The 24,917-nt window shown below is 40.9% G+C and overlaps 1 protein-coding gene and 1 non-coding gene across 5 annotated transcripts in view; both read right to left on the bottom strand.

The window, feature by feature from the left end:
* SLC4A8 (solute carrier family 4 member 8) overlaps nucleotides 1-24,917 on the bottom strand; it is an 829,308-nt gene that overhangs the window by 110,639 nt on the left and 693,752 nt on the right. For 3 of the 4 annotated variants that reach the window (XM_049783360.1, XM_049783363.1, XM_049783362.1), the window contains exon 1: nucleotides 24,645-24,786. In XM_049783360.1, the coding sequence (XP_049639317.1) occupies nucleotides 24,645-24,689 (45 nt within the window). In that variant the 5' untranslated portion in view covers nucleotides 24,690-24,786. Of the gene's footprint in view, nucleotides 1-24,644; nucleotides 24,787-24,917 lie in introns of those variants that run through there. The other variant, XM_049783361.1, reaches the window with a different exon arrangement.
* On the bottom strand, nucleotides 17,813-17,948 carry LOC126023072 (small nucleolar RNA SNORA70). The gene has a single exon (XR_007500289.1). It is a non-coding gene; the product is annotated as a small nucleolar RNA SNORA70 (small nucleolar RNA).

The raw sequence follows: 24,917 nt of genomic DNA, 5'->3' as shown, positions 1-24,917 counted from the left end.
ATATTCCCCAAAGTATTGTATAGATATAATGTAATCCCTCTAAGGATACCCATTACATTCTTTAAAGAAGTGGCTCAAATACTCCTAAACAATAATCACCCACTAATAGCTAGATCAACCTTTGGGAAAAGGAGTATAGGAGGCACCACTTTTCCCAACTTTAAATTGTTTTACAGAGCTATAGTCATGATATTGGAATAAAGACAGGCCCTCAGATCAGTGGAATAGACTTGAGTATTCAAAATGTTCACCAGACATACAATAAATTAATCTTTTATAAAGGGGCAAGAAATGCAAAATGGAGCAAGGAAGGCCTCTTTAACAAGTGATGTTGGGGCACCAGGTCAGCTGCTTGCACAAAAAAAAAAAAAAAAAAGAACTCAGATCTCCATCTAAACACCATGCACACCATGCACAAAAGTCAAATCCAAATGGATTAAGATCCAATATCAGGGGCTCGGAGAGATAGCACAGTGGCGTTTGCCTTGCAAGCAGCCAATCCAGGACCAAAGGTGGTTGGTTCGAATCCCGGTGTCCCATATGATCCCTCATGCCTGCCAGGAGCTATTTCTGAGCAGACAGCCAGGAGTAACCCCTGAGCACTGCCGGGTGTGACCCAAAAACCAAAAAAAAAAAAAAAAAAAAGAACCAATATCAGGTCTGATATCTGGATATCAGACCCAAAACCATAAGGTATTTTGAGCAACACAGGTAAAAACACTTCATGACATCGAGACTAAAGGCGGAAACAGCACTATCCATACACATGAAACAGAGATAAGCAGATGAGATTATACTAAGTGAAAAGATACAGCACCTCAAAGGAAATAGTGCCTACGATACAAAAGCCATCAACAGAATGAGAAACGATTTACTCAATACCCATCAGACAAGGGGCTAATATCTAAGATATACAAATTACTGACAGAACTTAACAAGAAAAAACATCTAAACCCATCAAAAAATGGGAAGAAGTTTTATTACTAATTAGATCATTTATGATAAAGGTTTTTGTCTTTATAGGTATTACATGTAAAATAACATGCTGTGATTAATTTTTTTTTATTTAAACACCTTGATTACATACATGATTGTGTTTGGGTTTCAGTCATGTAAAGAACACCACCCATCACCAGTGCAACATTCCCATCACCAATGTCCCAAGTCGGGTGGGGAGGAGGGAGACTTGTGATTAATTTTTAAAAATTTTTGGTAAGACATTATTAATATTTTAGAGATGAAACTGAAAGGATATAAAATAAATTAAGGTTATATTTTATCACATTTTATAAATATTATTTTTTTAATTACAAAATGGCAACTTCACTATAAGCGCTTTCAGTCAATTTTCCAGAGCATATCAGTTTCACTGTCATAGAAATTGAAAAAAATTCTCTGACACATTAAAGTTCTTATTTTTTTTCCATTTTTAGGTCACACTCAGTGGTGTTCCTAGTCATTCTTGGTGAACCATAAATGGTAGTAAGAATAAAACCCAGGTCACCCACATGTCAGGCAAGCACCTTGCCCAATGTACAATCTCCACAGGTATTGGGCAGGCAAGATAATAAGTATATCAGATAAGATGTTTGCCTTGCTTATAGTTGATCCAGGTTTGACCCTCGGTATCAAATATGGTCCCTGAGCCTGCGAGGAGTGATCCCTAAAAATTTCCAGGTGTGCTTCCTTCCTTCCCCCTCCCCCCAAAAAATCTCTCCAATCCCATGACATAGTAAAAAATATCTTACTGAATACATCTTGGAAAAAAATCTTGCTTTTGTTTTAGACTTGCTCAATTAAATTAGCTTGCTCAATTTATCTTTTTTGTTTTGTTTTGTTTTGTTTGGGCCACAGCCGGTGATGCTCAGGGGTTACTCCTGGCTATGCGCTCAGAAATCACTCCTGGCTTGAGGGACTACATTGGACACCGGGGCATCGAACCACAGTCTGTCCTACGCATGCACCAGCAAGGTAGACGCCTTACCACTCCATGCCACCACTCTGGCCCAATTTATCTTATTTTTAAATAAATTTTTAAAAAATTTAATTAAATCATCATGGGATATGCAGTTACAACACTGATGATAGTGAGTTTCAGTTTGACAATGTTCCCTAGTTTATCTTTTAAATCATAAATTCCTTGACAGAAACTGCCACAAACTTTCTCTCTTCTTCCATAGCCTAATGCAATAAGTAACCAAAGAAAGTAGCTCACTCCTCTAGTTTGAAAAAAGTGGGGGTTATATCTTATCTTCTCCACTAGTACTTATGTTTACCTAACACTCAGTACAATATCCAATAACTTTTGCTGAATGAAGATTTAGTAGGTTTATGAACTCTTGTTATCATTATGTATTTTCTGATAAAATATGTCTTATATATTTTCTTATAATTTCACATTTAAAACATTTTATATAAAAGCACCACAGGTCTGTAATATCCACAAGACTGATAGCATTAATTATAATACTCAGTACTATCTGCAGTCACCTGCAAGTTATGTGTCATTGATGAAATCAAAAATATAGAGAAAGAATGGGAGGAAGAAGATGACTGATGGCTTGATTCTAAGTATAAAATAAAAAATGAAGAATGAGGTCAATGACCTGAAAAATTTAGATTGAAAAACTGACCTTCTTCCTTATCTATATTGGTTAATCATTGTCTAAATTCACTAAAAAAATGTTCCTCTACTTTTTTGTCTTCCCAAAAGAAAATAGACACTGTCAAAAACTATTAGCCAAAGATTTGAAATGTCAGTTTTGAATGTGATCGTGTGAATCTTATTTGGATTCTTATTTAAATAATTAAATTATCAAAAAGAATTACAAGACATATAAATTAAACTAAATGAATATTTGACCAAAGAAATCTTGTTAATATTTAAGAAAAATAATAATAATGTAGTGACTATATATTTTTTATTTTATTGAAACCATTGTGATTTACAAAGTCCTTCATAGTTGGTTTTTAGACATACAATGAATCAAGGCCAATACCACCAGTGTTCACCTCTCACCACCAATGTTGCCCAAATGCATCCCATACCATCCCCCTAACCCCCAGCCTGCCAGTATAACAGGCCCATCTTAAATTTAGATTGTTAAAGTTTGGATCTCTTGATTCCATTGTTGTTGTCTTTGGCTTGGATATTTAGTTCACTCAGGAGACCATATGGGGTGCTGAAGATCAAACATGGATCAGCCACATCAAGGCAAGCACCCTACACATGGTACTATCACTGTGGCTCCAGCAGAGAGGATTTAGTTTTTATTTGGGGTATTTGAGCCACATTCAGCAGTGCTCAAGGCCTACTCAGTCTGGGCTCTGCTCTCAGGGGACACTCCTGGTTAGCTCAAGGGACGATATGGGAGGCTGTCAGTATGTAAGATAAGCACCATGTCCTATCTCTCCAGCACCCTTGAGATTGTTATAACCACAAATTTCTAGTCTTCCTATTTTTCTTGTGTGAGGATCCATAATTTTCATCAGATTCTCAAAGAAGCACCTATCTCAGAAGATTGGAATCATGGAACATGTTCTATAAATTTAAGAGTAAAAGAAAAGATCCTTTGCAAAAGCTGGCTCCCTGTGTGTGACACCAGGCGGGGAAAATCCGCGAAAGTACACCGGCCCAGTGGGGCTCAGCTGTGAAAGACTGTGAGTGTGACCTGTCTATGTCTGTCTACTGTCCTCTTGCGTGAAACTCTTGCGAGTGGGGCAAAAAGAGCCTCCAGAAACCTCGCTCGCCCAGACGCCATTTTCAGGGAGGGACTTCAGAGCATAAAAACCGGCTATCCTTTGCAAAAGCTGGCTCCCTGTGTGTGACACCAGGCGGGGAAAATCCGCGAAAGTACACCGGCCCAGTGGGGCTCAGCTGTGAAAGACTGTGAGTGTGACCTGTCTATGTCTGTCTACTGTCCTCTTGCGTGAAACTCTTGCGAGTGGGGCAAAAAGAGCCTCCAGAAACCTCGCTCGCCCAGACGCCATTTTCAGGGAGGGACTTCAGAGCATAAAAGCCGGCTATCCTTTGCAAAAGCTGGCTCCCTGTGTGTGACACCAGGCGGGGAAAATCCGCGAAAGTACACCGGCCCAGTGGGGCTCAGCTGTGAAAGACTGTGAGTGTGACCTGTCTATGTCTGTCTACTGTCCTCTTGCGTGAAACTCTTGCGAGTGGGGCAAAAAGAGCCTCCAGAAACCTCGCTCGCCCAGACGCCATTTTCAGGGAGGGACTTCAGAGCATAAAAGCCGGCTATCCTTTGCAAAAGCTGGCTCCCTGTGTGTGACACCAGGCGGGGAAAATCCGCGAAAGTACACCGGCCCAGTGGGGCTCAGCTGTGAAAGACTGTGAGTGTGACCTGTCTATGTCTGTCTACTGTCCTCTTGCGTGAAACTCTTGCGAGTGGGGCAAAAAGAGGCTCAGAGGAGCACGGCCGCTCCGCTTCGCTACGCGGCCGTGCACTCTTTCTAAGGAAAGAACTCCATTGCAACAAGAAGGAAAAATCACACTAAGAACGGCGCTATATCACAGAAGCAAACATTTCTCTCTGGACTGTCTTCTCTGTTACATGCTCGGGCCTAAGATTTGACCCAGTGTGAGGCTTCATCCACGGAGGACTCCCCTCCCTTAGAGGCAAGTCAGCCCATCCAGAAAGGGAGGAGCCAGAGGAGTGTGCTGCCTACATCATATAGACAATGAATACCACTACAACACGTAGAAAAACCCACAATACAAATGTGACAATGGGGAAACAGCGCAGGCCAGCATCAGACATAGAGAATGAAGATGACAATTCTGAGGACCAGATAATGACTGAACAACTAATCAACCTCTCAGATAAGGACTTTAGACTAGCAATATGGAAGGTGCTCAACAGACTCCAAGAAACCATGGATCGAGTTGAACAGAACACTAATAAGAACCAAGAAAATATGAAGGCAGAAATGACAAAACTCCAAACTGAAATAACATGTCAACTAACAGGCCTGAAAAACTCAGTAAACGAAGTGAATGACAAAATGGATAAGCTCTGGGACAGGGTATCAGAAGCTGAGAATAGACTTGGTGCTGTGGAAGATGAGATACATAACAATTCCATACAGCAGGAGAGATTGGACAAAAAACTTAAAGCAAATGAGCAGACAATGGAAAAATTAGTCAAAGAATGGGAACAGACGAAAATAGAAGTCTATGATAAGATCAACAGAAACAACTTAAGAATCATTGGAGTCCCAGAGACCCAGGAAGAAAATTTCCAGGAAGAATCAATGGTCAAGAACATCATTAAAGAGAAACTTCCAGAGCTAAAGAATATATGTGATCAAATCCTGCATGCCCGAAGAGTACCAACCAAAAGAGACCCCAGAAAAACCACCCCAAGACACATCCTAGTCACAATGACAAATCCCACAGATAGAGACAGAATTCTGAAAACAGCAAGATCAAAAGGGGAAATCATGTTCAAGCAAGCTTCCCTGAGATTTACAGCAGACCTGTCACCAGAAACGCTCAATGCCAGAAAGCAGTGGTGGGATATTGTGACAAGACTGAATGAAATGAATGCTTCACCCAGAATACTATACCCAGCAAAACTCACTTTCCGGTTTGATGGAAGAATACATGGTTTCACAGACAAAAAACAGCTCAGAAACTTCACAGACACAAAACCAGTCTTAAGAGAAAAACTGAAAGACCTAATCTAAGACAAGACTACCCAAAAGACACACCAAATTTTGAAATAAAGATGGCGTTAAATCCCAGGACAATTCTTTCTCTCAACGTCAATGGACTAAATGCACCAGTTAAGAGACACAGAGTGGCTAAATGGATCAAAAAACTCAATCCAACCTTCTGCTGCCTACAAGAAACGCACCTGAATAGTCAGAACAAACATAGACTCAAAATAAAAGGCTGGAGAAAAGTTATCCAAGCAAACAACACCCATAAAAAAGCTGGAGTGGCCATACTAATATCAGATAATGCAAACTTTATACTCAGGAAGGTTGTAAGGGACAAAGACGGACATTTTATATTAATCAAGGGGTACGTAGAGCAGGAAGAATTCACTCTCCTAAACATATATGCACCGAATGAGGGGCCAGCAAAATATTTAATACAACTGCTGACAAATCTGAAAAATAATATCAACAACAACACAATAATTGTGGGGGACCTAAACACGGCTTTGTCAACACTGGACAGGTCAACCAGACTGAAACCCAACAAGAATATACTAGACCTGAGGAGAGAAATGGAAGAAAGAGGCCTAGTGGATATATATAGGACACTCCATCCCCAGAAACCTGGATACACATTCTTCTCCAATGTACATGGGACATTCTCCAGGATAGACTACATGCTGGCACATAAAACATACCTCCATAAGATCAAGAGGATAGAAATTTTGCAGACTACCTTCGCTGACCACAAGGCTCTGAAATTATTTGTGAACTCCAAAGGGACTCAGAAGAAACACTTTAACACCTGGAAGTTAAACAGCCTCATGCTCAATAACCAGTGGGTCCGAGATGAAATCAAGGAGGAAATAAAAAGGTTCCTGGAAACAAATGACAATAAAGACACAAACTCTCAGAACTTATGGGACACAGCAAAAGCAGTACTGAGAGGAAAATTTATAGCTTTGCAAGCACACATCAGGAAGGAAGAAGGAGCTTACCTGAGTAGCTTAATGACACAGCTAATAGAACTAGAAAATGCTCAACAAAAGGACCCAAGAACAGGAAGACAGAAGGAAATAACAAAGCTGAGAGCAGAAATCAACGAAGTGGAAACTCAAAAAACAATCCGAAAGATCAACGAAAGCAGAAGTTGGTTCTTTGAAAAAATAAACAAGATTGATAGACCACTGGCAAACCTAACAAAGAAAGAGAGAGAGAGAAACTTGATAACTCGTATCAGGAATGAAAAAGGAGAGATCACTACTGATATGACAGAGATTCAAAGGGTAATCAGAAACTACTTTGAAAAACTCTACGCCACTAAAAATGAGAACCTGGAAGAAATGGATAAATTCTTGGACTCTTATAATCTTCCACGGTTGAAGGAAGAGGATGTAGCATATCTAAACACCCCCATCACCATTGATGAAATTAAAACAGTAATCAAATGTCTGCCGAAAAACAAAAGCCCAGGTCCAGATGGATTCACTAATGAATTCTATCAAACTTTCCAAGAGGAACTACTGCCAATCTTGGCAAGACTCTTTCATGAAATTGAACAAACAGAAACACTTCCAAATAGCTTTTATGAAGCCAACATCACCTTGATACCTAAACCAGACAGAGACGCTACCAAAAAAGAAAATTACAGACCAATATCACTGATGAATGCAGATGCAAAGATCCTCAACAAAATCCTGGCAAATAGGATTCAATGCCTCATTAAGAAGATCATCCACTACGATCAAGTAGGTTTCATCCCAGGAATGCAAGGCTGGTTTAACATCCGTAAATCTATCAACATAATACACAACATCAATAACAAGAAAAATAAAAACCACATGATCATATCAATAGATGCAGAGAAAGCATTTGATAAGGTCCAACACCCATTCTTGATCAAAACTCTCAGCAAGATGGGAATGGAGGGAACCTTTCTCAATATAGTGAAGGCCATCTACCACAAGCCAGTGGCAAATATTATCCTCAATGGAGAAAAACTGAAAGCCTTCCCTCTAAATTCTGGCACAAGACAAGGCTGTCCTCTCTCACCACTCCTATTCAACATAGCACTGGAAGTACTTGCTATAGCGATTAGGCAAGAAAAGGATATCAAGGGAATCCAGATAGGAAAGGAAGAAGTCAAGCTCTCACTGTTTGCAGATGACATGATACTCTACTTAGAAAACCCTAAAGACTCTATCAAAAAGCTTCTAGAAACAATAGACTCATATAGCAAGGTGGCAGGCTACAAAATTAACACACAAAAATCAATGGCCTTTCTATACACCAACAGTAATAAAGAAGAAATGGACATTAAGAAAACAACCCCATTCACAATAGTACCACACAAACTCAAATATCTTGGAATCAACTTGACTAAATATGTGAAGGACCTATACAAAGAAAACTATAAAACTCTGCTCCAAGAAATAAGAGAGGACACACGGAAATGGAAACACATACCCTGCTCATGGATTGGCAGGATTAACATCATCAAAATGTCAATACTCCCCAAGGCATTATACAGATTTAATGCCATCCCTCTAAAGATACCCATGACATTCTTCAAAGAAGTGGATCAGACACTTTTGAAATTCATTTGGAACAATAAACACCCTCGAATAGCTAAAGCAATCATTGGGAAAAAGAATATGGGAGGAATTACTTTTCCCAACTTTAAACTGTACTACAAAGCAACAGTTATCAAAACAGCATGGTATTGGAATAAGGATAGGTCCTCAGATCAGTGGAATAGGCTTGAATACTCAGAAAATGTTCCCCAGAGATACAACCATCTAATTTTTGATAAAGGAGCAGGAAATCCTAAATGGAGCAGGGAAAGCCTCTTCAACAAGTGGTGTTGGCACAATTGGATAGCCACTTGCAAAAAATTAAACTTAGACCCCCAGCTAACATCATGTACAAAGGTAAAATCCAAATGGATTAAAGACCTCGATATCAGCCCCCAAACCATAAGATATATAGAACAGCACATAGGCAAAACACTCCAGGACATTACAGGCATCTTCAAGGAGGAAACTGCACTCTCCAAGCAAGTGAAAGCAGAGATTAACAGATGGGAATATATTAAGCTGAGAAGCTTCTGCACCTCAAAGGAAATAGTGCCCAGGATACAAGAGCCACCCACTGAGTGGGAGAAACTATTCACCCAATACCCATCAGATAAGGGGCTAATCTCCAAAATATACAAGGCACTGACAGAACTTTACAAGAAAAAAACATCTAACCCCATCAAAAAATGGGGAGAAGAAATGAACAGACACTTTGACAAAGAAGAAATACGCATGGCCAAAAGACACATGAAAAAATGTTCCACATCACTAATCATCAGGGAGATGCAAATCAAAACAACGATGAGATACCACCTCACACCCCAGAGAATGGCACACATCACAAAGAATGAGAATAAACAGTGTTGGCGGGGATGTGGAGAGAAAGGAACTCTTATCCACTGCTGGTGGGAATGCTGTCTAGTTCAACCTTTATGGAAAGCGATATGGAGATTCCTCCAAAAACTGGAAATCGAGCTCCCATACGATCCAGCTATACCACTCCTAGGAATATACCCTAGGAACACAAAAATACAATACAAAAACCCCTTCCTTACACCTATATTCATTGCAGCTCTATTTACCATAGCAAGACTCTGGAAACAACCAAGATGCCCTTCAACAGATGAATGGCTAAAGAAACTGTGGTACATATACACAATGGAATATTATGCAGCTGTCAGGAGAGATGAAGTCATGAAATTTTCCTATACATGGATGTACATGGAATCTATTATGCTGAGTGAAATAAGTCAGAGAGAGAGAGAAAAACGCAGAATGGTCTCACTCATCTATGGGTTTTAAGAAAAATGAAAGACACCCTTGTAATAATAATTTTCAGACACAAAAGAGAAAAGAGCTGGAAGTTCCAGCTCACCTCAGGAAGCTCACCACAAAGAGTGATGAGTTTAGTTAGAGAAATAACTACATTTTGAACTGTCCTAATATTGAGAATGTATGAGGGAAATGTAGAGCCTGTTTAGGGTACAGGCGGGGGTTGGGTGGGGAGGAGGGTGATTTGGGACTTGGGTGATGGGAATGTTGCACTGGTGATGGGTGGTGTTCCTTTTATGACTGAAACCCAAACACAATCATGTATGTAATCAAGGTGTTTAAATAAAAAAAAATTAAAAAAAAAAAAAAAAAAAAAAAGAGTAAAAGAAAAGGAGAAATGGAATGAGGGAGAAAAGAACAGTGAATTTGAGAAAAGTTTCTAATCTAAGAAGTCTTTTTTTATGTAGTTATTTATTTTTGGTTTGGGGTCCACGCCCAACGATGCTCAGAAATAACTCCTGGCTCTGCACTCTGAAATCACTCCCTCGTGATGCATAGGAAACCATCTGGGATATCAGGGATCAAACCTGGATCGGTGGCATACAAGACAAATGCCCTACCTGTCACAGAAGTTGTATTTTTTTTATTTTTAATTATGTGAACAATGATGCAAAGAAATAGGACAAGGTAAAGTTACAGAGGAAGGATAATCACCCAAAAACAGAGACCTCAGAAGAAGTCCCCCTGCTGACAGCTTAATTTTGAACTTAGAGTCAAAGAACGTTAAGAATAATAAAACAGAACCCATCTCCAATTACTTTGTCCCTTAAGACCCCAGATTGTAGTACATTATAACATTTCTCAGCAGTACACAAAGCAATCTAAAGCCATAAAATTTATGTAACTCCTTAAACTTGAAGGCATAGTAGTTTTTTACATTTCCATGAACATGCATATTAGTTTAAGTTAACATCAAAAGTTTAAATGGGTTATTTTTTTTTTTTTTTTGGTTTTTTGGGCCACACCCGGCGGTGCTCAGGGGTTACTCCTGGCTGTCTGCTCAGAAATAGCTCCTGGCAGGCATGGGGGACCATATGGGACACCGGGATTCGAGCCAACCACCTTAGGTCCTGGATCGGCTGCTTGCAAGGCAAACACTGCTGTGCTATCTCTCCGGGCCCGGGTTATTTTTTTTTTTAAGGTTTAGAGTCAAAGGAGCACAGTACAAACGGTGTTAGAGTGGTGATTATCATTTGCATAGGCCCACCAAAATATGGGGGACATGGAAAGGAAAAGCCTTGGCCTAAATACAAGGAGACCCTACCCCTGAAATTTCCTGGCATAAGACCAAATCTAGGCTCCAGTCAAACTAGTTTGTCCAATCCAGGCCATTGTCTATAGTGCCAATACAGTTTTATTTTTGACATAGTCTCTGTTGTTGGCATCAGGTTTCTGTATTAAAGATCCTGGAATTTGCATATCCTATATTAAAGTCAAGATGGTGCGGAGCGTCCTCTAATTTCAACTCACAATTAAAGGGCAATGCAGAAAGCCCTGTCCAGTAAGCAAGTCATTGTTGTAGTTAAGTCTTCTCAGTCAGTGTTAAGGGAAGACTCTTTTGAGTAGATCGATGTCAGTGCAGCAGTAGGGTCTTCCCTGGTTGAGGATTGCTTCCAGGAGATATTATAGACAACTTTGGATGTTTCATAGATGACTTCTCTGGTTCAGGGGTGAATGGAGAATGCCCATTCTTCTGAGGCCTGTGCCAGGTCATTATGTCAATGTTCAGGGTGTAAGGTCCTGTTGCACTACAAGATTTGTGTGTTCCTATCTCTATTAGATAAGAACTTATTTGTATGTATAATATTTTCCATTTTAATGTGCCTATGCAAACAAGGAATAACGCCACGTGGCGTTATCAGCGCATATGGGGGCCGCAAGAACAAGTCCAACAATCCCTGTGACTTAGTTCAAACATAAGCATTAAAATGAGGGACTCTTTCACCAAAATCCCTTATTGAACAGTTTAAAAAGAGAAGAAAAAAAAAAGTGGGAAAAATAAACAATCTAACATAAGACAGTGGACACAATTGTCACCATTTAAGGGGATATTCAATAATAGTTATAGTGGTTGAGGGAATATATCTACAATATTCAAAGAAGATATGCATGTCCCTTTTATGTCATTAGAAATAGTTGGGAGAAATCTCCATATTGCTTTCCATAAAGGTTGAACTAGACAGCATTCCCACCAGCAGTGGATAAGAGTTCCATTCTCTCCACATCCCCGACAACACTGTTTATTCTCATTCTTTGTGATGTGTGCCATTCTCTGTGGTGTGAGGTGGTATCTCATCGTTGTTTTGATTTGCATCTCCCTGATGATTAGTGATGTGGAACATTTTTTCATGTGTCTTTTGGTCATTTGTATTTCTTCTTTGTCAAAGTGTTCATTTCCTCTCCCCATTTTTTGATGGGATTAGATGTTTTTTTCTTGTAAAGTTCTGTCAGTGCTTGTATATTTTGGAGATTAGCCCCTTATCTGATGGGGATTGGGTGAATAGTTTCTCCCACTCAGTGGGTGGCTCTTGTATCCTGGGCACTATTTCCTTTGAGGTGCAGAAGCTTCTCAGCTTAATATATTCCCATCTGTTAATCTCTGCTTTCACTTGCTTGGAGAGTGCAGTTTCCTCCTTGAATATGCCTGTAATGTACTGGAGTGTTTTGCCTATGTGTTGTTCTATATAACTTATGGTTTTGGGTCTGATATCGAGGTCTTTAATCCATTTGGATTTTACCTTCGTACATGATGTTAGCTGGGGGTCTAAGTTCAATTTTTTGCAAGTGGCTATCCAGTTGTGCCAACACCACTTGTTGAAGAGGCTTTCCCTGCTCCATTTAGGATTTCCTGCTCCTTTATCAAAAATTAGGAGATTGTATGTCTGGGGAACATTTTCTGAGTATTCAAGCCTATTCCACTGATCTGAGGGCCTGTCCTTATTCCAATACCATGCTGTTTTGATAACTATTGCTTTGTAGTACAGTTTAAAGTTGGGGAAAGTAATTCCTCCCATATTCTTTTTCCCAATGATTGCTTTAGCTATTCTAGGGTGTTTATTGTTCCAAATGAATTTCAAAAGTGTCTGATCCACTTCTTTGAAGAATGTCATGGGTATCTTTAGAGGGATAGCATTAAATCTGTATAATGCCTTGGGGAGTATTGCCATTTTGATGATGTTAATCCTGCCAATCCATGAGCAGGGTATGTGTTTCCATTTCCGTGTGTCCTCTCTTATTTCTTGGAGCAGAGTTTTATAGTTTTCTTTGTCTAGGTCCTTCACATTTTAGTCAAGTTGATTCTAAGATATTTGAGTTTGTGTGGCACTATTGTGAATGGGGTTGTTTTCTTAATGTCCATTTCATCCTTATTACTATTGGTGTATAGAAAGGCCATTGATTTTTGTGTGTTAATTTTGTAGCCTGCCACCTTGCTATATGAGTCTATTGTTTCTAGAAGCTTTTTTGTAGAGTCTTTAGGGTTTTCTAAGTAGAGTATCATGTCATCTGCAAACAGTGGATTCCTCCAAAAACTGGAAATCAAGCTCCCATACGATCCAGCTATACCACTCCTAGGAATATATGCTAGGAACACAAAAATACAATACAAAAATTCCTTCCTTACACCTATATTCATTGCAGCACTATTTACCATAGCAAGACTCTGGAAACAACCAAGATACCCTTCAACAGATGAATGGCTAAAGAAACTGTGGTACATATAACAATGGAATATTATGCAGCTGTCAGGAGAGATGAAGTCATGAAATTTTCCTATACATGGATGTACACGGAATCTATTATGCTGAGTGAAATAAGTCAGAGAGAGAGAGAGAGAGAGAAACGCAGAATTGTCTCACTCATCTATGGGTTTTAAGAAAAATGAAAGACATTCTTGCAATAATAATTTTCAGACACAAAAGAGAAAAGAGCTGGAAGTTCCAGCTCACCTCAGGAAGCTCACCACAAAGAGTGATGAGTTTAGTTAGAGAAATAACTACATTTTGAACTGTCCTAATAATGAGAATGTATGAGGGAAATGGAGAGCCTGTTTAGAGTACAGGCGGGGGTCAGGTGGGGAGGAGGGAGACTTGGGACATTGGTGATGGGAATGTTGCACTGGTGATGGGTGGTGTTCTTTACATGACTGAAACCCAAACACAATCATGTATGTAATCATGGTGTTTAAATTAAAAAAAATAGTAAAAAAAAAAAAAAAGAAATAGTTGGGAGAAGGGTGCTGAATCCTGGACACCACTTTGGTCTGTGATTTAGCCTTCTGGTGTCTGCAAAATGACTCCCCGTAGTTCCATATTGGGAAATGCATTTGAGATGGAACTAATCAGAAACCTAGTATGGTAGCAACCACAGTTACACAATGAAGGAAGGAAGAGGCCAAGAGGCCGCTGAGAGTAAACAAGTAGGAAAAGAGTACTGGTCTCTTCCCAGCCTGAGAGTCATCCTCTTTTTTTATTTTCAATATATAAAGTACGCGCGGGGACGCCCCCGCACGGATTTTAAAATGGAGAACAATGAGAAAAAAAATTACCAGTGAATGTCCCAACATACATCAGTGCTGCATTGGCCCGCCCTCCTCCCCATGCGTTTCCCCCTTAGTGTAGGGAGAGAAAGGGGGAAAGCCTGAGGACCACTATAGAGTCCACCTGAGCCAGCACCAAGGGAAGGCCTGGAGTCCAGGGGAGAAATAGGAGAATGGCTGGGGGCCTACCAAGCCTCCCAGCACCCCCCAAGCTAGGGAGAAGGCCATTGGCGTGAGGTGTCCCCTAACCCCATACCTGGGAAGAGCTGGTCTCCCAGATCAGAGAGAATTGGAAGCCAGATAACTCCCCGGCCTCCTCCCCATGCTCCTTCCAGGTGGGGGGGGAGCCTGAGGACCGCTAAATAGTCCACCTGGAACCCACTTCAGGCCACCTGAGCCGGCACCCAGGGAAGGCCTGGAGTCCAGGGGAGAAATAGGGGAATGGCTGGGGGCCTTGCCAAGCCTCCCAGCACACCCCCCCCCCCAAGCTAGGGAAAGAAGTTGTATTTTTTTAAGTCTCTACTTCCCTGTACTTCCTCCAAGCTCTCTACTATGATCCAATATATTGACTTGTGTGTTAGCCTAAGTAAGATAAAGAAAACAGAATAAAATGCTGAAAAAAAAGGAGTACCCTGGAATTACTCACCTTGAGCTCTCACCCTCTCACCCCTCCCTAGTTCTCTACTCTATTTAATCTTAGTCCAATGAGATCTGTGTTGGACTTCTAAGCTACAGAACTGTAAATTAATAATTTTGGGTTTTTTATGAGGAACTTTATTATTTTTACATTTGACCCTCAAAATTAAACAATTTTGAGAATAATATAGGGATACATAAAACATTCAAATTTATCTATGTTTAACACCATGGTTAAACATATTTGGTTTCAAATAATCATACTTGGGTTTCAGTCATAGAATGTACACCAACCTTCACCAGTGCAATCTTCCTATACCAATGTCCCCCAATTTTCTCCCCCACCCCAACCCCCTGCCTGTCTCTTAAACAGACATTCTGCCTCTCTCCCTATCATCATAGTGATTGTCATTGTGGTTACTGCTCTAACTATACTCAGTATTCTTAGTAGCAAGCTTCATATCATGAGCTGTTCTCTAGCATTCATCTCTATTGTCTCTGAATATTACTGCCATACTGTCGTTTATATTTTTATATCTCACAGATGAGTGTGACTATCATTGCTGTTTTGATTTGCATCTCCTTGATGATTAGTGAAGTGGGGCTTTTTTTTTTTTTTCACGTGCCTTTTGGCTCTCTGAATTTCTTCTTTGAGGAAATGTCTGTTCATTTCTTCTCCCCATTTTCTGATGGGGTTATATGTTTTTTACTTGCTAAGTTCTATTAGTACCTTGCATATCTTAGATATTAACCACTTATCAGATAGGCTTGAGGTGAATAGTTTATCACATTCCATGGGTAGCCTTTGTATCCTATTCACTGTTTCCGTTGAGGTGCAGAAACTTCTCAGTTTAACGTAGTCCCATTTGCTTATCTTTGCTTTTACTTGCTTGGACTTTGTTATTTCCTCCTTAAAGATATCCTTAACCTCAATGTCATGAAATGTTTTTTCTATGTTTTCTTCTATATACTTTATAATTTGGGGTCTGATATCTCTAATTCATTTCTATTTGACCCTTGTGCATGGTGTTAGAGGTCTGAGTTCACATGTTTGCATATGGCTGACCAGATGTCCCAACACAACTTGTTGAAGAGGCTTTTCCTGCTCCATTTTTTCCCTATATCAAAGATTAACTGTATGTCTGAGTGTCATTCTCTGAATACTAAAGTCTATTCCATTGATCTGAGGGTCTGTCCTTATTTCAATATCATGCTGCTTTAATGACTATAGCTTTGTAATATTATTTAAAGTTGAGAAAAATGATGCCTTCCATCTACTTTCTCTTAAGGGTTGCTTTAAAAATTTGTGGGCATTTATTCTTCCAAATGAAATTCAGGAGTGACTGATCCACATCTTTGAAGAATGTCATGAGTATCCTTAGAGGAATTACAGTAAATCTACACAATGCTTTGGTGAGTGTTGTTATTTTAATGATGCTGATTCTCCCAATCCATGAGCAGGGTACTTGTGTCTATTTTCTTGTGTCCTCTTTTATTTCTTGAAGCAGTGTTTTGTAGTTTTCTTTGTATAGATTCTTGACCTCTTTAGCTGACACTAAGCTATTTTAGTTTCTGTGGTACTATTGTGAATGAGATTGCTTTCTTCTTTTATATTTTTGGGGTCACACCTGGCAGTGTTCAGGGGTTACTCCTGGCTCTGAGTTCAGAAATCATTCCTGGCAGGCTTAGGAGACCATATGGGATGCCAGGAATTGAACCAGGGTCTGTCCTGTTATGGTCATGTGCAAGGCAAATGCCCTACCACTATGCTATTGCTCCGGCCCCTGGGATTATTTTCTTAATGTCTTTTTCTTCTCTTTGACTTGTGTTTTGTAGCATGCCACTCTGTTATATGAATCTATTGTTTCTAGAAGCAGTCTGGTAGTCTTTAGGGTTTTCTAAATATAGTATTATGTCATCTTCAAACAGTGAAAGCTTGATTTCTTCCTTTCCTATTCAAATGCCCTGATATATTTTTCTTTCCTAATTGCTAGACAAGTACTTCCAGTACTATGTTGAATAGGAGGGGTGAAAGGTGACAGCCTTGCCTTGTGCCAGATTTTAGAGGAAAGACTTTCAGTTTTTCTCTATTGAATATAACAGTTACCATGTGCTCAAGGTAAATAACCTCGACTATATTGAGAAAAGTTCCTTCCATTCCCATCTTGAGGGTTTTTTTTTAATCATAAAAGGGTATTTATGAAGGTATGTTTTATGGCCCAAAAAGTGGTTTTTCTTGGGGAATAACCCATGTACATTGGAGAAGAATGTGCATCCAGTTTTCTGGAATATACACATATACATTAAGCCATGCTATTTCATTCTTCCTTCAGAGCTAGTATTTCTTGTTGGGTTTTAGGCTGGTTGACATATCAAGGTAATGCTGAAGTCTCTTACTATTATTGTGTTGCTATTAATGTCTTTCTTCAAGTCTGTCAGCAATTATTTTAAATTTGTTGTTGGTCCCTCATTTGGTGCATATGTTTGAGTGATTTCTTCCTGATGTACATATCCTTTGATTATTAAGAAATGTCCCTCTCTGTCCTTTAAAGCCTTTTAAAGTCTTAAATTCTGTGTCATCTGATATAAGTATGGCCACTCCAGCCTTTTAAAAAAAATTTTTAAAGGAGCAACATTTATTGTAGTGGGTAGGATAGGGTGGTGAGCAGAGATCAGGAGCCTATGCCAAGGCTCTCAGGAGTGCAATGCATGTCTTTGTCCAGAGACCCACGATTTGGAATGTACTTGATCCCACAACTATCTGGGATGAGGCGCTTCTCAGCCATCATGTCCTCAAACTCGTCTGCATTAAACTTGGTAAAAGCCCCACTTCTTGAAGATGTGGATATTCTGGCAACCAGGAAACTTATAACTGGGTCCGACACAGAGTCTCAATCACGTTCCTTGTTCTGCAGTTTGGTATGGATGGACATGATGACTTGTCCTATGTGGACTATGGCTACAATGCCCAGGGGCTTTCCAAAGGTTCCCCACATTCCTGTTTGGAGCCTGAAATTGGGACCAATGAGAGCCCTTAGGAACATCCAATAAAGACTGTCTCCAAGGTCCCTTATTACAGCCCATACAAGTCACAGCTGCGTACACTACCAAGGAGGCTGCTTGCTATCTGCAACAGTTGCACACTGGGTCCCACAGGGCAGAGGCACAGTTGGCTTAATTGGCTGCACATTAAATTTATTTTATTATTTTATTTTTTTATTTTATTTTATTTTATTTTATTTTATTTTATTTTATTTTATTTTTGGTTTCTGGGCTACATACAGTGATGTTCAGGGATTACTCCTGGTTCTGAGAAATCGCTCCTGGCTCGGGGGACCATATGGGATGCTGAAAGATCAAACTGTAGTCTGTCCTTGGTCAGCTGCATTCAAGGCAAACTCCCTACAGTGCACCACTGCTCTGCCCCCTCCAACCTTTTTAAAGGAGCTTTTTCCTTGAATAATTATTATCTAACCTTTAACTCTGAGTGACTATTCAGATGTTTCTTGGAGGCAGAAAAACATTGGACTCATCATTTTGATTTTGTCATTTTTTTTGTGGGTTTTTTTTTTTGGGGGGGTGTCACACCCAGCAGTGCTCGGGGGTTATTCCTGGCTCCATGCTCAGAAATTGCTCCTGGCAGGCATGGGGGGCCATATGGGACGCCGGGATTTGAACCGATGACCTCCTGCATGAAAGGCAAACGCCTTACCTCCATGCTATCTCTCGGGCCCCCATTCTGTGTTTCTTAACTGGTGCATTTAGTCCACTGACATAGAGAGATGATTGTCATGACATTTAGTATCATCTTTTTGTAAGAGTTTGGTGTGTTTGTTGGTTCTGCCTTGCCTTAAAAAGACTTGACTTTCAGCTCTCTTAAGGTTGGTTTTGAGTGTAAAGTTCCTCAGCTGTTGTTCACCTGTGAAGCTATGTATCCTTCCTTCAAACCTGAAAGTAAGTCTAGCTGGGTGATGTACTCTTGCCTCAGCATTCATTTTGTTGAGTTTTATCACTATATCCTATCACTGCTTTCGGGCCTTGAGGGTTGCTTGTGACAAATCTGCTGTAAACCTTAAGTTTATATAAAGTTTAAAGTGTATACCTTTGTATATAATTTCCTTTTGGGATATTGCTGCCTTCAGTATGCCATCTCTAGTTGTGGAAATTGTCACTGTGACTAGGATGTGCTTCAGGGTATATTATTTTCTATCTCTTTTAGCCAGTACTATTTGGGCATGTAGTATCTGATTGCATGCATGGAGTTTTCCAGCAATAATATCCTTGATTGTTGATTTTTTTCATGGAGATTTTCTTCCAGGGCCTCTGGAACTCCAAAGATTCTTATGTTATTTCTATTGAGTTTATCGCAGACTTCTATTTTTATCTATTCACATTCTTTGAAGATTTTTTTCCATTGTCTGTTTGTTTCTTTTAAGGCTCTTTTCCAACCTCTTCTGTTGTATAGAATTGTTACACATCTCATCTTCAGCTCACTGATTCTGTCTTTAGCAGCTGTTACTCTGTTGATGAGAATTTCCAGTAAAGTGTTCATTTCAGCTACCAAGTTTTTCAGCCTGATATTTCAGTTTGAAGTTTTCTTATTTCTACTTTCATGTTTTCTTGATTCTTATTTTTGGTTTGTTCAATGCATTCCATTAATTCTTTCAGTTCCTTGAGCATCCTCCAAATTTCCTCTCTAAAGTCTTTCTCAGAGAGACTATGCAGGTGGCTGGTACTTTTTTGGGTCTTCAGATCCATCATCTTCATTCTCTAATCAAGGTGGTGTTTGAATGCAATTTGCGTTATTTTAAGTCAACAACTCTAAGGTAAAGTTATGGCATAATAGAAACTAATATATACATTGTGTCTTCCTAACAACCAAGACCAGCATAAACTTAACCACCTATGGCAGGGGTCGGCAACCCACGGTTCCAGAGCCTATTTTGAAGTCTTGCTGTGGCTCTGACAGCAGGGACAATAGTGGGGGATGAGGGGAGCAGTATCACTTAATACTTTAATTGGCTATTAATCTGCACAAATATATCTTTTACATTGTTAAGTGAAAAAGTAATTTTTTTCTTCAAATCGACAGCTAACTGCAAGATTCTTTACATAGCATTAAGATAAGAAACAATGTATGCAGTGCTATATTTGTTTTAAATGTCTCAATGAATTTGTGGCTCCCAGGTTTTTTTCCCTTCAGAAACAAATCCAAGTGGCTCTTTATGTCTTTTTTTGTGAAGGGGGCTTCACACCTGGCAGTGCTCAGGGGTTACTCCTGGCTCTGGGCTCAGAAATCGTCCTTGGCAGGCTCGGGAGACCATATGGGATGACGGGATTCGAACCACCGACCTTCTGCATGCAAGGCAAACGCTTTTACCTCCATGCTATCTCTCTGGCCCTCTGGCTCTTTATGTCTCAAAGATTGCTGACCCCTGACCTAAGAGAAACAACCAACCTCTCCATTATATAAGATTTGTTGTTGTAACCAAGCAACATTTTTAGAAAAAACACAGTTGCTGTTTCATGTGATAACTACTGTGGCAGGCCCTTCTTTGCTCTGCCAAGACAAACCATTTTCTACAAGGGTTTTTTTGTTTTTGTTTTTTGATTTTTGGGTCACACCCGGCAGCACTCAGGGGTTACTCCTAGCTCCACGCTCAGAAATCGCTCCTGGCAGGCTCAGGGGACCATATCAATGCTGGGATTCAAACCACCGACCTTCTGCATGCAAGGCAAATGCCTTACCTCCATGCTATTTCTCCAGCCCCAGTCTACAATGTTTGAAGGATGTAAAAGTGGAGCCTGAATTGTTCCACCAGATACCTAATTTCTATGCTTAGTAGGATAGTCTGTACCTCTCCACTGAAGCTCGCAGAGTTCTGGTAGTCAAGTAAGAATTTTCACAGGTTTCCCAACTCTCACAAAGGAAAGAATACCTTGTATGTATTGGAAAAGAAAGAGAATGGCTTGTATATTACAATGCCTGAAAGGATATAATGCTATGATTGATAATTTTTCAAAAATATTCAACAAATATTTACTAACAACTTACCATAACTAACCATGATCATTAAGAAAAATTGCTCATTATCTACAGAGCTATTCATTTACTTACTCAGCAAATGTTTACTGAGCTCTAACATGGACCAGAGTCATTGGCACTAAGCATCACAGTCTCCTATAGAAACTCTTGAGATTTTTTTCAGGCTCACCAGAAAACATGGAGTGTGATTTCCCTCCCAATTATCACCCACTTGCCCTGGTTTGTTATTCTGAAGATTCTTGCAATTTTTCCTTTCTGACCAGTCCTAATTTACATAAATCTCAATAACTGACCAAATTTACTTGCTTCATACCTCTGACACTTCTCTCCTCTTTTACCCTCCCTTCAGTTCCCAATACAATTCCAGTCAAATGCTTAGTTTCAACTTCTTCAGTCTTTTCTTCTAAAACTTCTGTCTGCTCAGTTTACTGCAGGCAATTTATATTATAAGGTGAAATGAAACAGGGCAAATGAAACAGGATGACTAGGGATGGAGTCAGGGGAACCTGAGGAGGGGATATCTGGGTTAAATCAAGAGCAGTGTAAAAAGGCAACCAGGAAGAAAAGATGACAACAACAAAGATTTGTGGCATAAAGGTTCCTACCAAATTGAGGGAACAGAGTAGACCAGTAGATAGGTACATGGAAAAAGAGTACAGTCAGAAAGGATGGGCAAGTCTTTTAAGCTAAGTCAGCCATGATAAGGGATTTGGATTTTACTCTAAAATGCACTAGAAAGCCACTGAAGAGTTTCAAGATAGGTTATGACATGATCTGATTCATATTTACAAAAGTTCCCTTTGGGTGCTATAGAAAATTGACTATAGAAGAGCAAACCAGACAGCAGAAAGAAGAGCTTAGGAGGCTGGTGCAATAGTGCAAACAAGAGAAAATTGCACAGACATGGCACTTGGATGTGATGTCTGCAATCTGTGACACAATCACCTCACTTTGTCAGTTCCACCTTCCCTTCCTTGGCACAGAGGAGACAACTAGTCATTTTCAACTGGTTAAATGTATCTCCCCAAATGTACCCCCATTTCCATTTCTCCTCTCTACTTTTCTTTCTCTCTCTCATTTTCCCATCACCTAACTCAAGCTTCTGATCCACCCGCTCACCCTTTCTCCCTTTCTCACCCCAGCATCCGTGAAAGTTTCATGAACTAAATGCAAATTTAAAAACCTATTTTCCACTCTAACCCTGAAGCACTCAAAAACTATCTATTTTGAGACCAGAGAGATAGAACAGCAGTAAGGTGTTTGCCTTGCATGCAGCCAGCCCGAGACAGACAGACCTGGGTTCAATTCCCAGTATCCCATATGGTCCCCCAAGCATGCCAGGAGTGATTTCTTTCTTTCTTTCTTTTTTGTTTTGTTTGTGGTTTTTGGGTTACACCCAGCAGTGCTCAGGGGTTATTCCTCGCTCCAGGCTCAGAAATTGCTCCTGGCAGGCACGGGGGACCATATGGGACGCTGGGATTCGAACCGATGACCTCCTGCATGAAAGGCAAACGCCTTACCTCCATGCTATCTCTCTGGCCCCCAAGAGTGATTTCTGAGCACAGAGCCAGGAGTAACAACCCCTGAGTGCCACTGGGTGTGGCCCAAACTCAATAAAACAAAACAAAACTACCATTTTCATAGACCACTATAGTATCTAGGGGTGGTTATGATCCTGACTAAACAAGCTCTACACATTCTGCATGTTAAAGACCCTGTCTCCTCACATTTCTAACAGTCTGTTCTTCCCACTGAAGCCAAAGAAAGCTCTCCATTTGGAAAACCTGATGAGCTCATTGACTCTCTAGCTTCTTATTTGCTCTTTTTCTCTCCTTCCTCCCACTAGCCTCCCTTCCTCCTCTATTTCCTGTTTAAATTCCTTCAGTGGATCCCCCCTATTCCTCAGCAAATACCAATTTCTGGACCAGGAAAGTTCACACGAGGGAGTCCCGAATTTGATGTCTAAGGTCCCAAAGTCTCCCGAAATGCTACCAGATATGGCCAAACAAAAACAAAAACAGGACCTGAGAGATTAACAGGTAAAGTGTTTGTCTTTCATGTTGCTGACCCGGGTTCAATCGCAGGTATTGACACTATATGTGATCCACCAAGCACTACCAGTAGTAATCCCTGAATGGAGATAAGCCCTGAGCACTGCCAGATGTGACCAAAATAAACAAAAACATAAAAACAAAAACTTCCTGAACAAGCACTATAAAGCTATGATAGTCTTCAATATTAAAACCCTGGAGTCACCTCACTTCATCATTGCTCTCTGTGGTTTCAGCCACACAAGTTGTAATCAGGCATACCCTACATTTTGTTACAGGACTTTGAAACATGCTATTCTGTTTGTCTCCATCGCCCTTTGATTGCCTCCTTCCCTCAACTGACATTATTCTTTAGACCTTGCATAAATTTTCTTTTTTAGTAAAATATTCTCTAAGACGTTTTTAGGTATACCCACAGCCAGCATTGCCTAGCTTTCTTCTGATGCATTTGTCATAGTTGCTAATATATATTTATTTGTGTGCTGACCATATCTGAAATCATTAGATGGGAAGCCTTAGAAGGGCAAAAAACATTGTCTATTTTTTTTTGTCCATCACTGTTTTCTGCACATAGATTGATGACACTTAATAGGTGTTAGGGGATTAGATATAGAGTTTCCAAATTCTTAGATATTGCTCCTTTAATGAAACAAGCAAAGAAGAAATTGTGGATCTCCTAGGAGTAAATATTAGAAATAGAGAGAAGAGAATCATTGTTCATTCTCGTCTGGTACAGGCTCAGGACTATTTTCCGTTTCCTTACAGAAACCATCCCTGACATCAATATGTGACACTTATTTCAAAGACCTGTCATCCTTCCTGAGAAGGTTCTGTTATGTTACTTCAGAACACACACACGCGCACGCACGCACATTCATACACACCTCTCTTCTCCAGTCTCTTATTTCCAGAATAGCAACGATATAACCTGATTGCAAAGGACAGGAGTGAGAATTCAATGGGGGTACACTCAAGTACTCTTGTCACATTAAACATCATGCCAAAAAGCCCTTTATTAAACAGCATCTCCCTCAATACACTATACGGCCTCTGAGCCAACAAAGCTGATAAGCCCATTTCACATCAGAGGAAAACCAAGGCTCCAAGAAGCAAGTGACTAAGTCAAGGTCACAAAACCTGGGTGAGACAGATGGGAAAAAAATTAAGACGCTACAGACCAGGACATGCGGTCCAGTGCTTTCCATTGAGCTCCAACTGAGAGGGGTTATTTAAACCCGGTTTCATCCCCATTACAGGCATTTATTTATTTGTTCCTGGCCCTTCAACATTTTCCATCCCATTTCCTCTTCCCCACCCAGAACTTATCCAATGTGGGGGTGCAGTGTTTGGAGGAGAAGGAGGAGGAGGGAGTCATCACTCTGGCCCTGCGAAGGGGTTCATCAGCCAGCTTGGCTTCTGAGGACCCAGAAACAAAAAAGCACACGAGGAGCCCTGTCCCTGCCCCATCAGGGCATGGTCCATGGATCCCGAGCCCCCTTTTCTCCAGAGAGCTCAGGTGGCCCCAAGCGCAAGCAGCCAGGGCCGGGAAAGGGAGGGGAGGGATGCAGAAGAGGGAGGGAGCGCTGGGGCTTCCAGGCTCGGCCCAAGGTCAAGTTCTGTCCGGCCCGATCCCTCCCCATCCCTCCCCATCCTTCGGGAGCGCCCCCTGGCGACCCAGGCTGGCCTCCCGGGGCCTCGGGGAGTCTCCGGCCCGCCGAGCTGGGGCTCGGGGCCTCGGATGAGGAAGGAGGCTGAGCCCCGGGGAGGGGCGGGAGGCGGGGCCCCACCTGGTAGCTGAGGACGCCGTCTGGCTCTTGACTCCCGACCGGCATTTTGGAGCTCAACTAGGCTTCCCCCGCGAGCTCGAGGCCGAGTGTCCAGCCCGCCACGGAACGGCCGCGTGTGAGGAGAAGGGACGAGCGACGACCCCCTACCCCGAAGGAGCCAACGGTGCACCCGCAGCCGCCGCCGACTCCATAAGCGGAGGTCCGCGCGAGGCGGCGCCTCGGCCAATCAGCGCGCGACTTGGGCGGCCAATCAGGACGCGGAGCCCCGGAGGA

This window comes from Suncus etruscus, chromosome 11 (assembly GCF_024139225.1).
Source record: "Suncus etruscus isolate mSunEtr1 chromosome 11, mSunEtr1.pri.cur, whole genome shotgun sequence".
Lineage (NCBI taxonomy): Eukaryota > Metazoa > Chordata > Mammalia > Eulipotyphla > Soricidae > Suncus > Suncus etruscus.
Note: the sequence above shows the minus strand (reverse complement) of the source record. Positions and strands in the feature narration are given on the sequence as shown.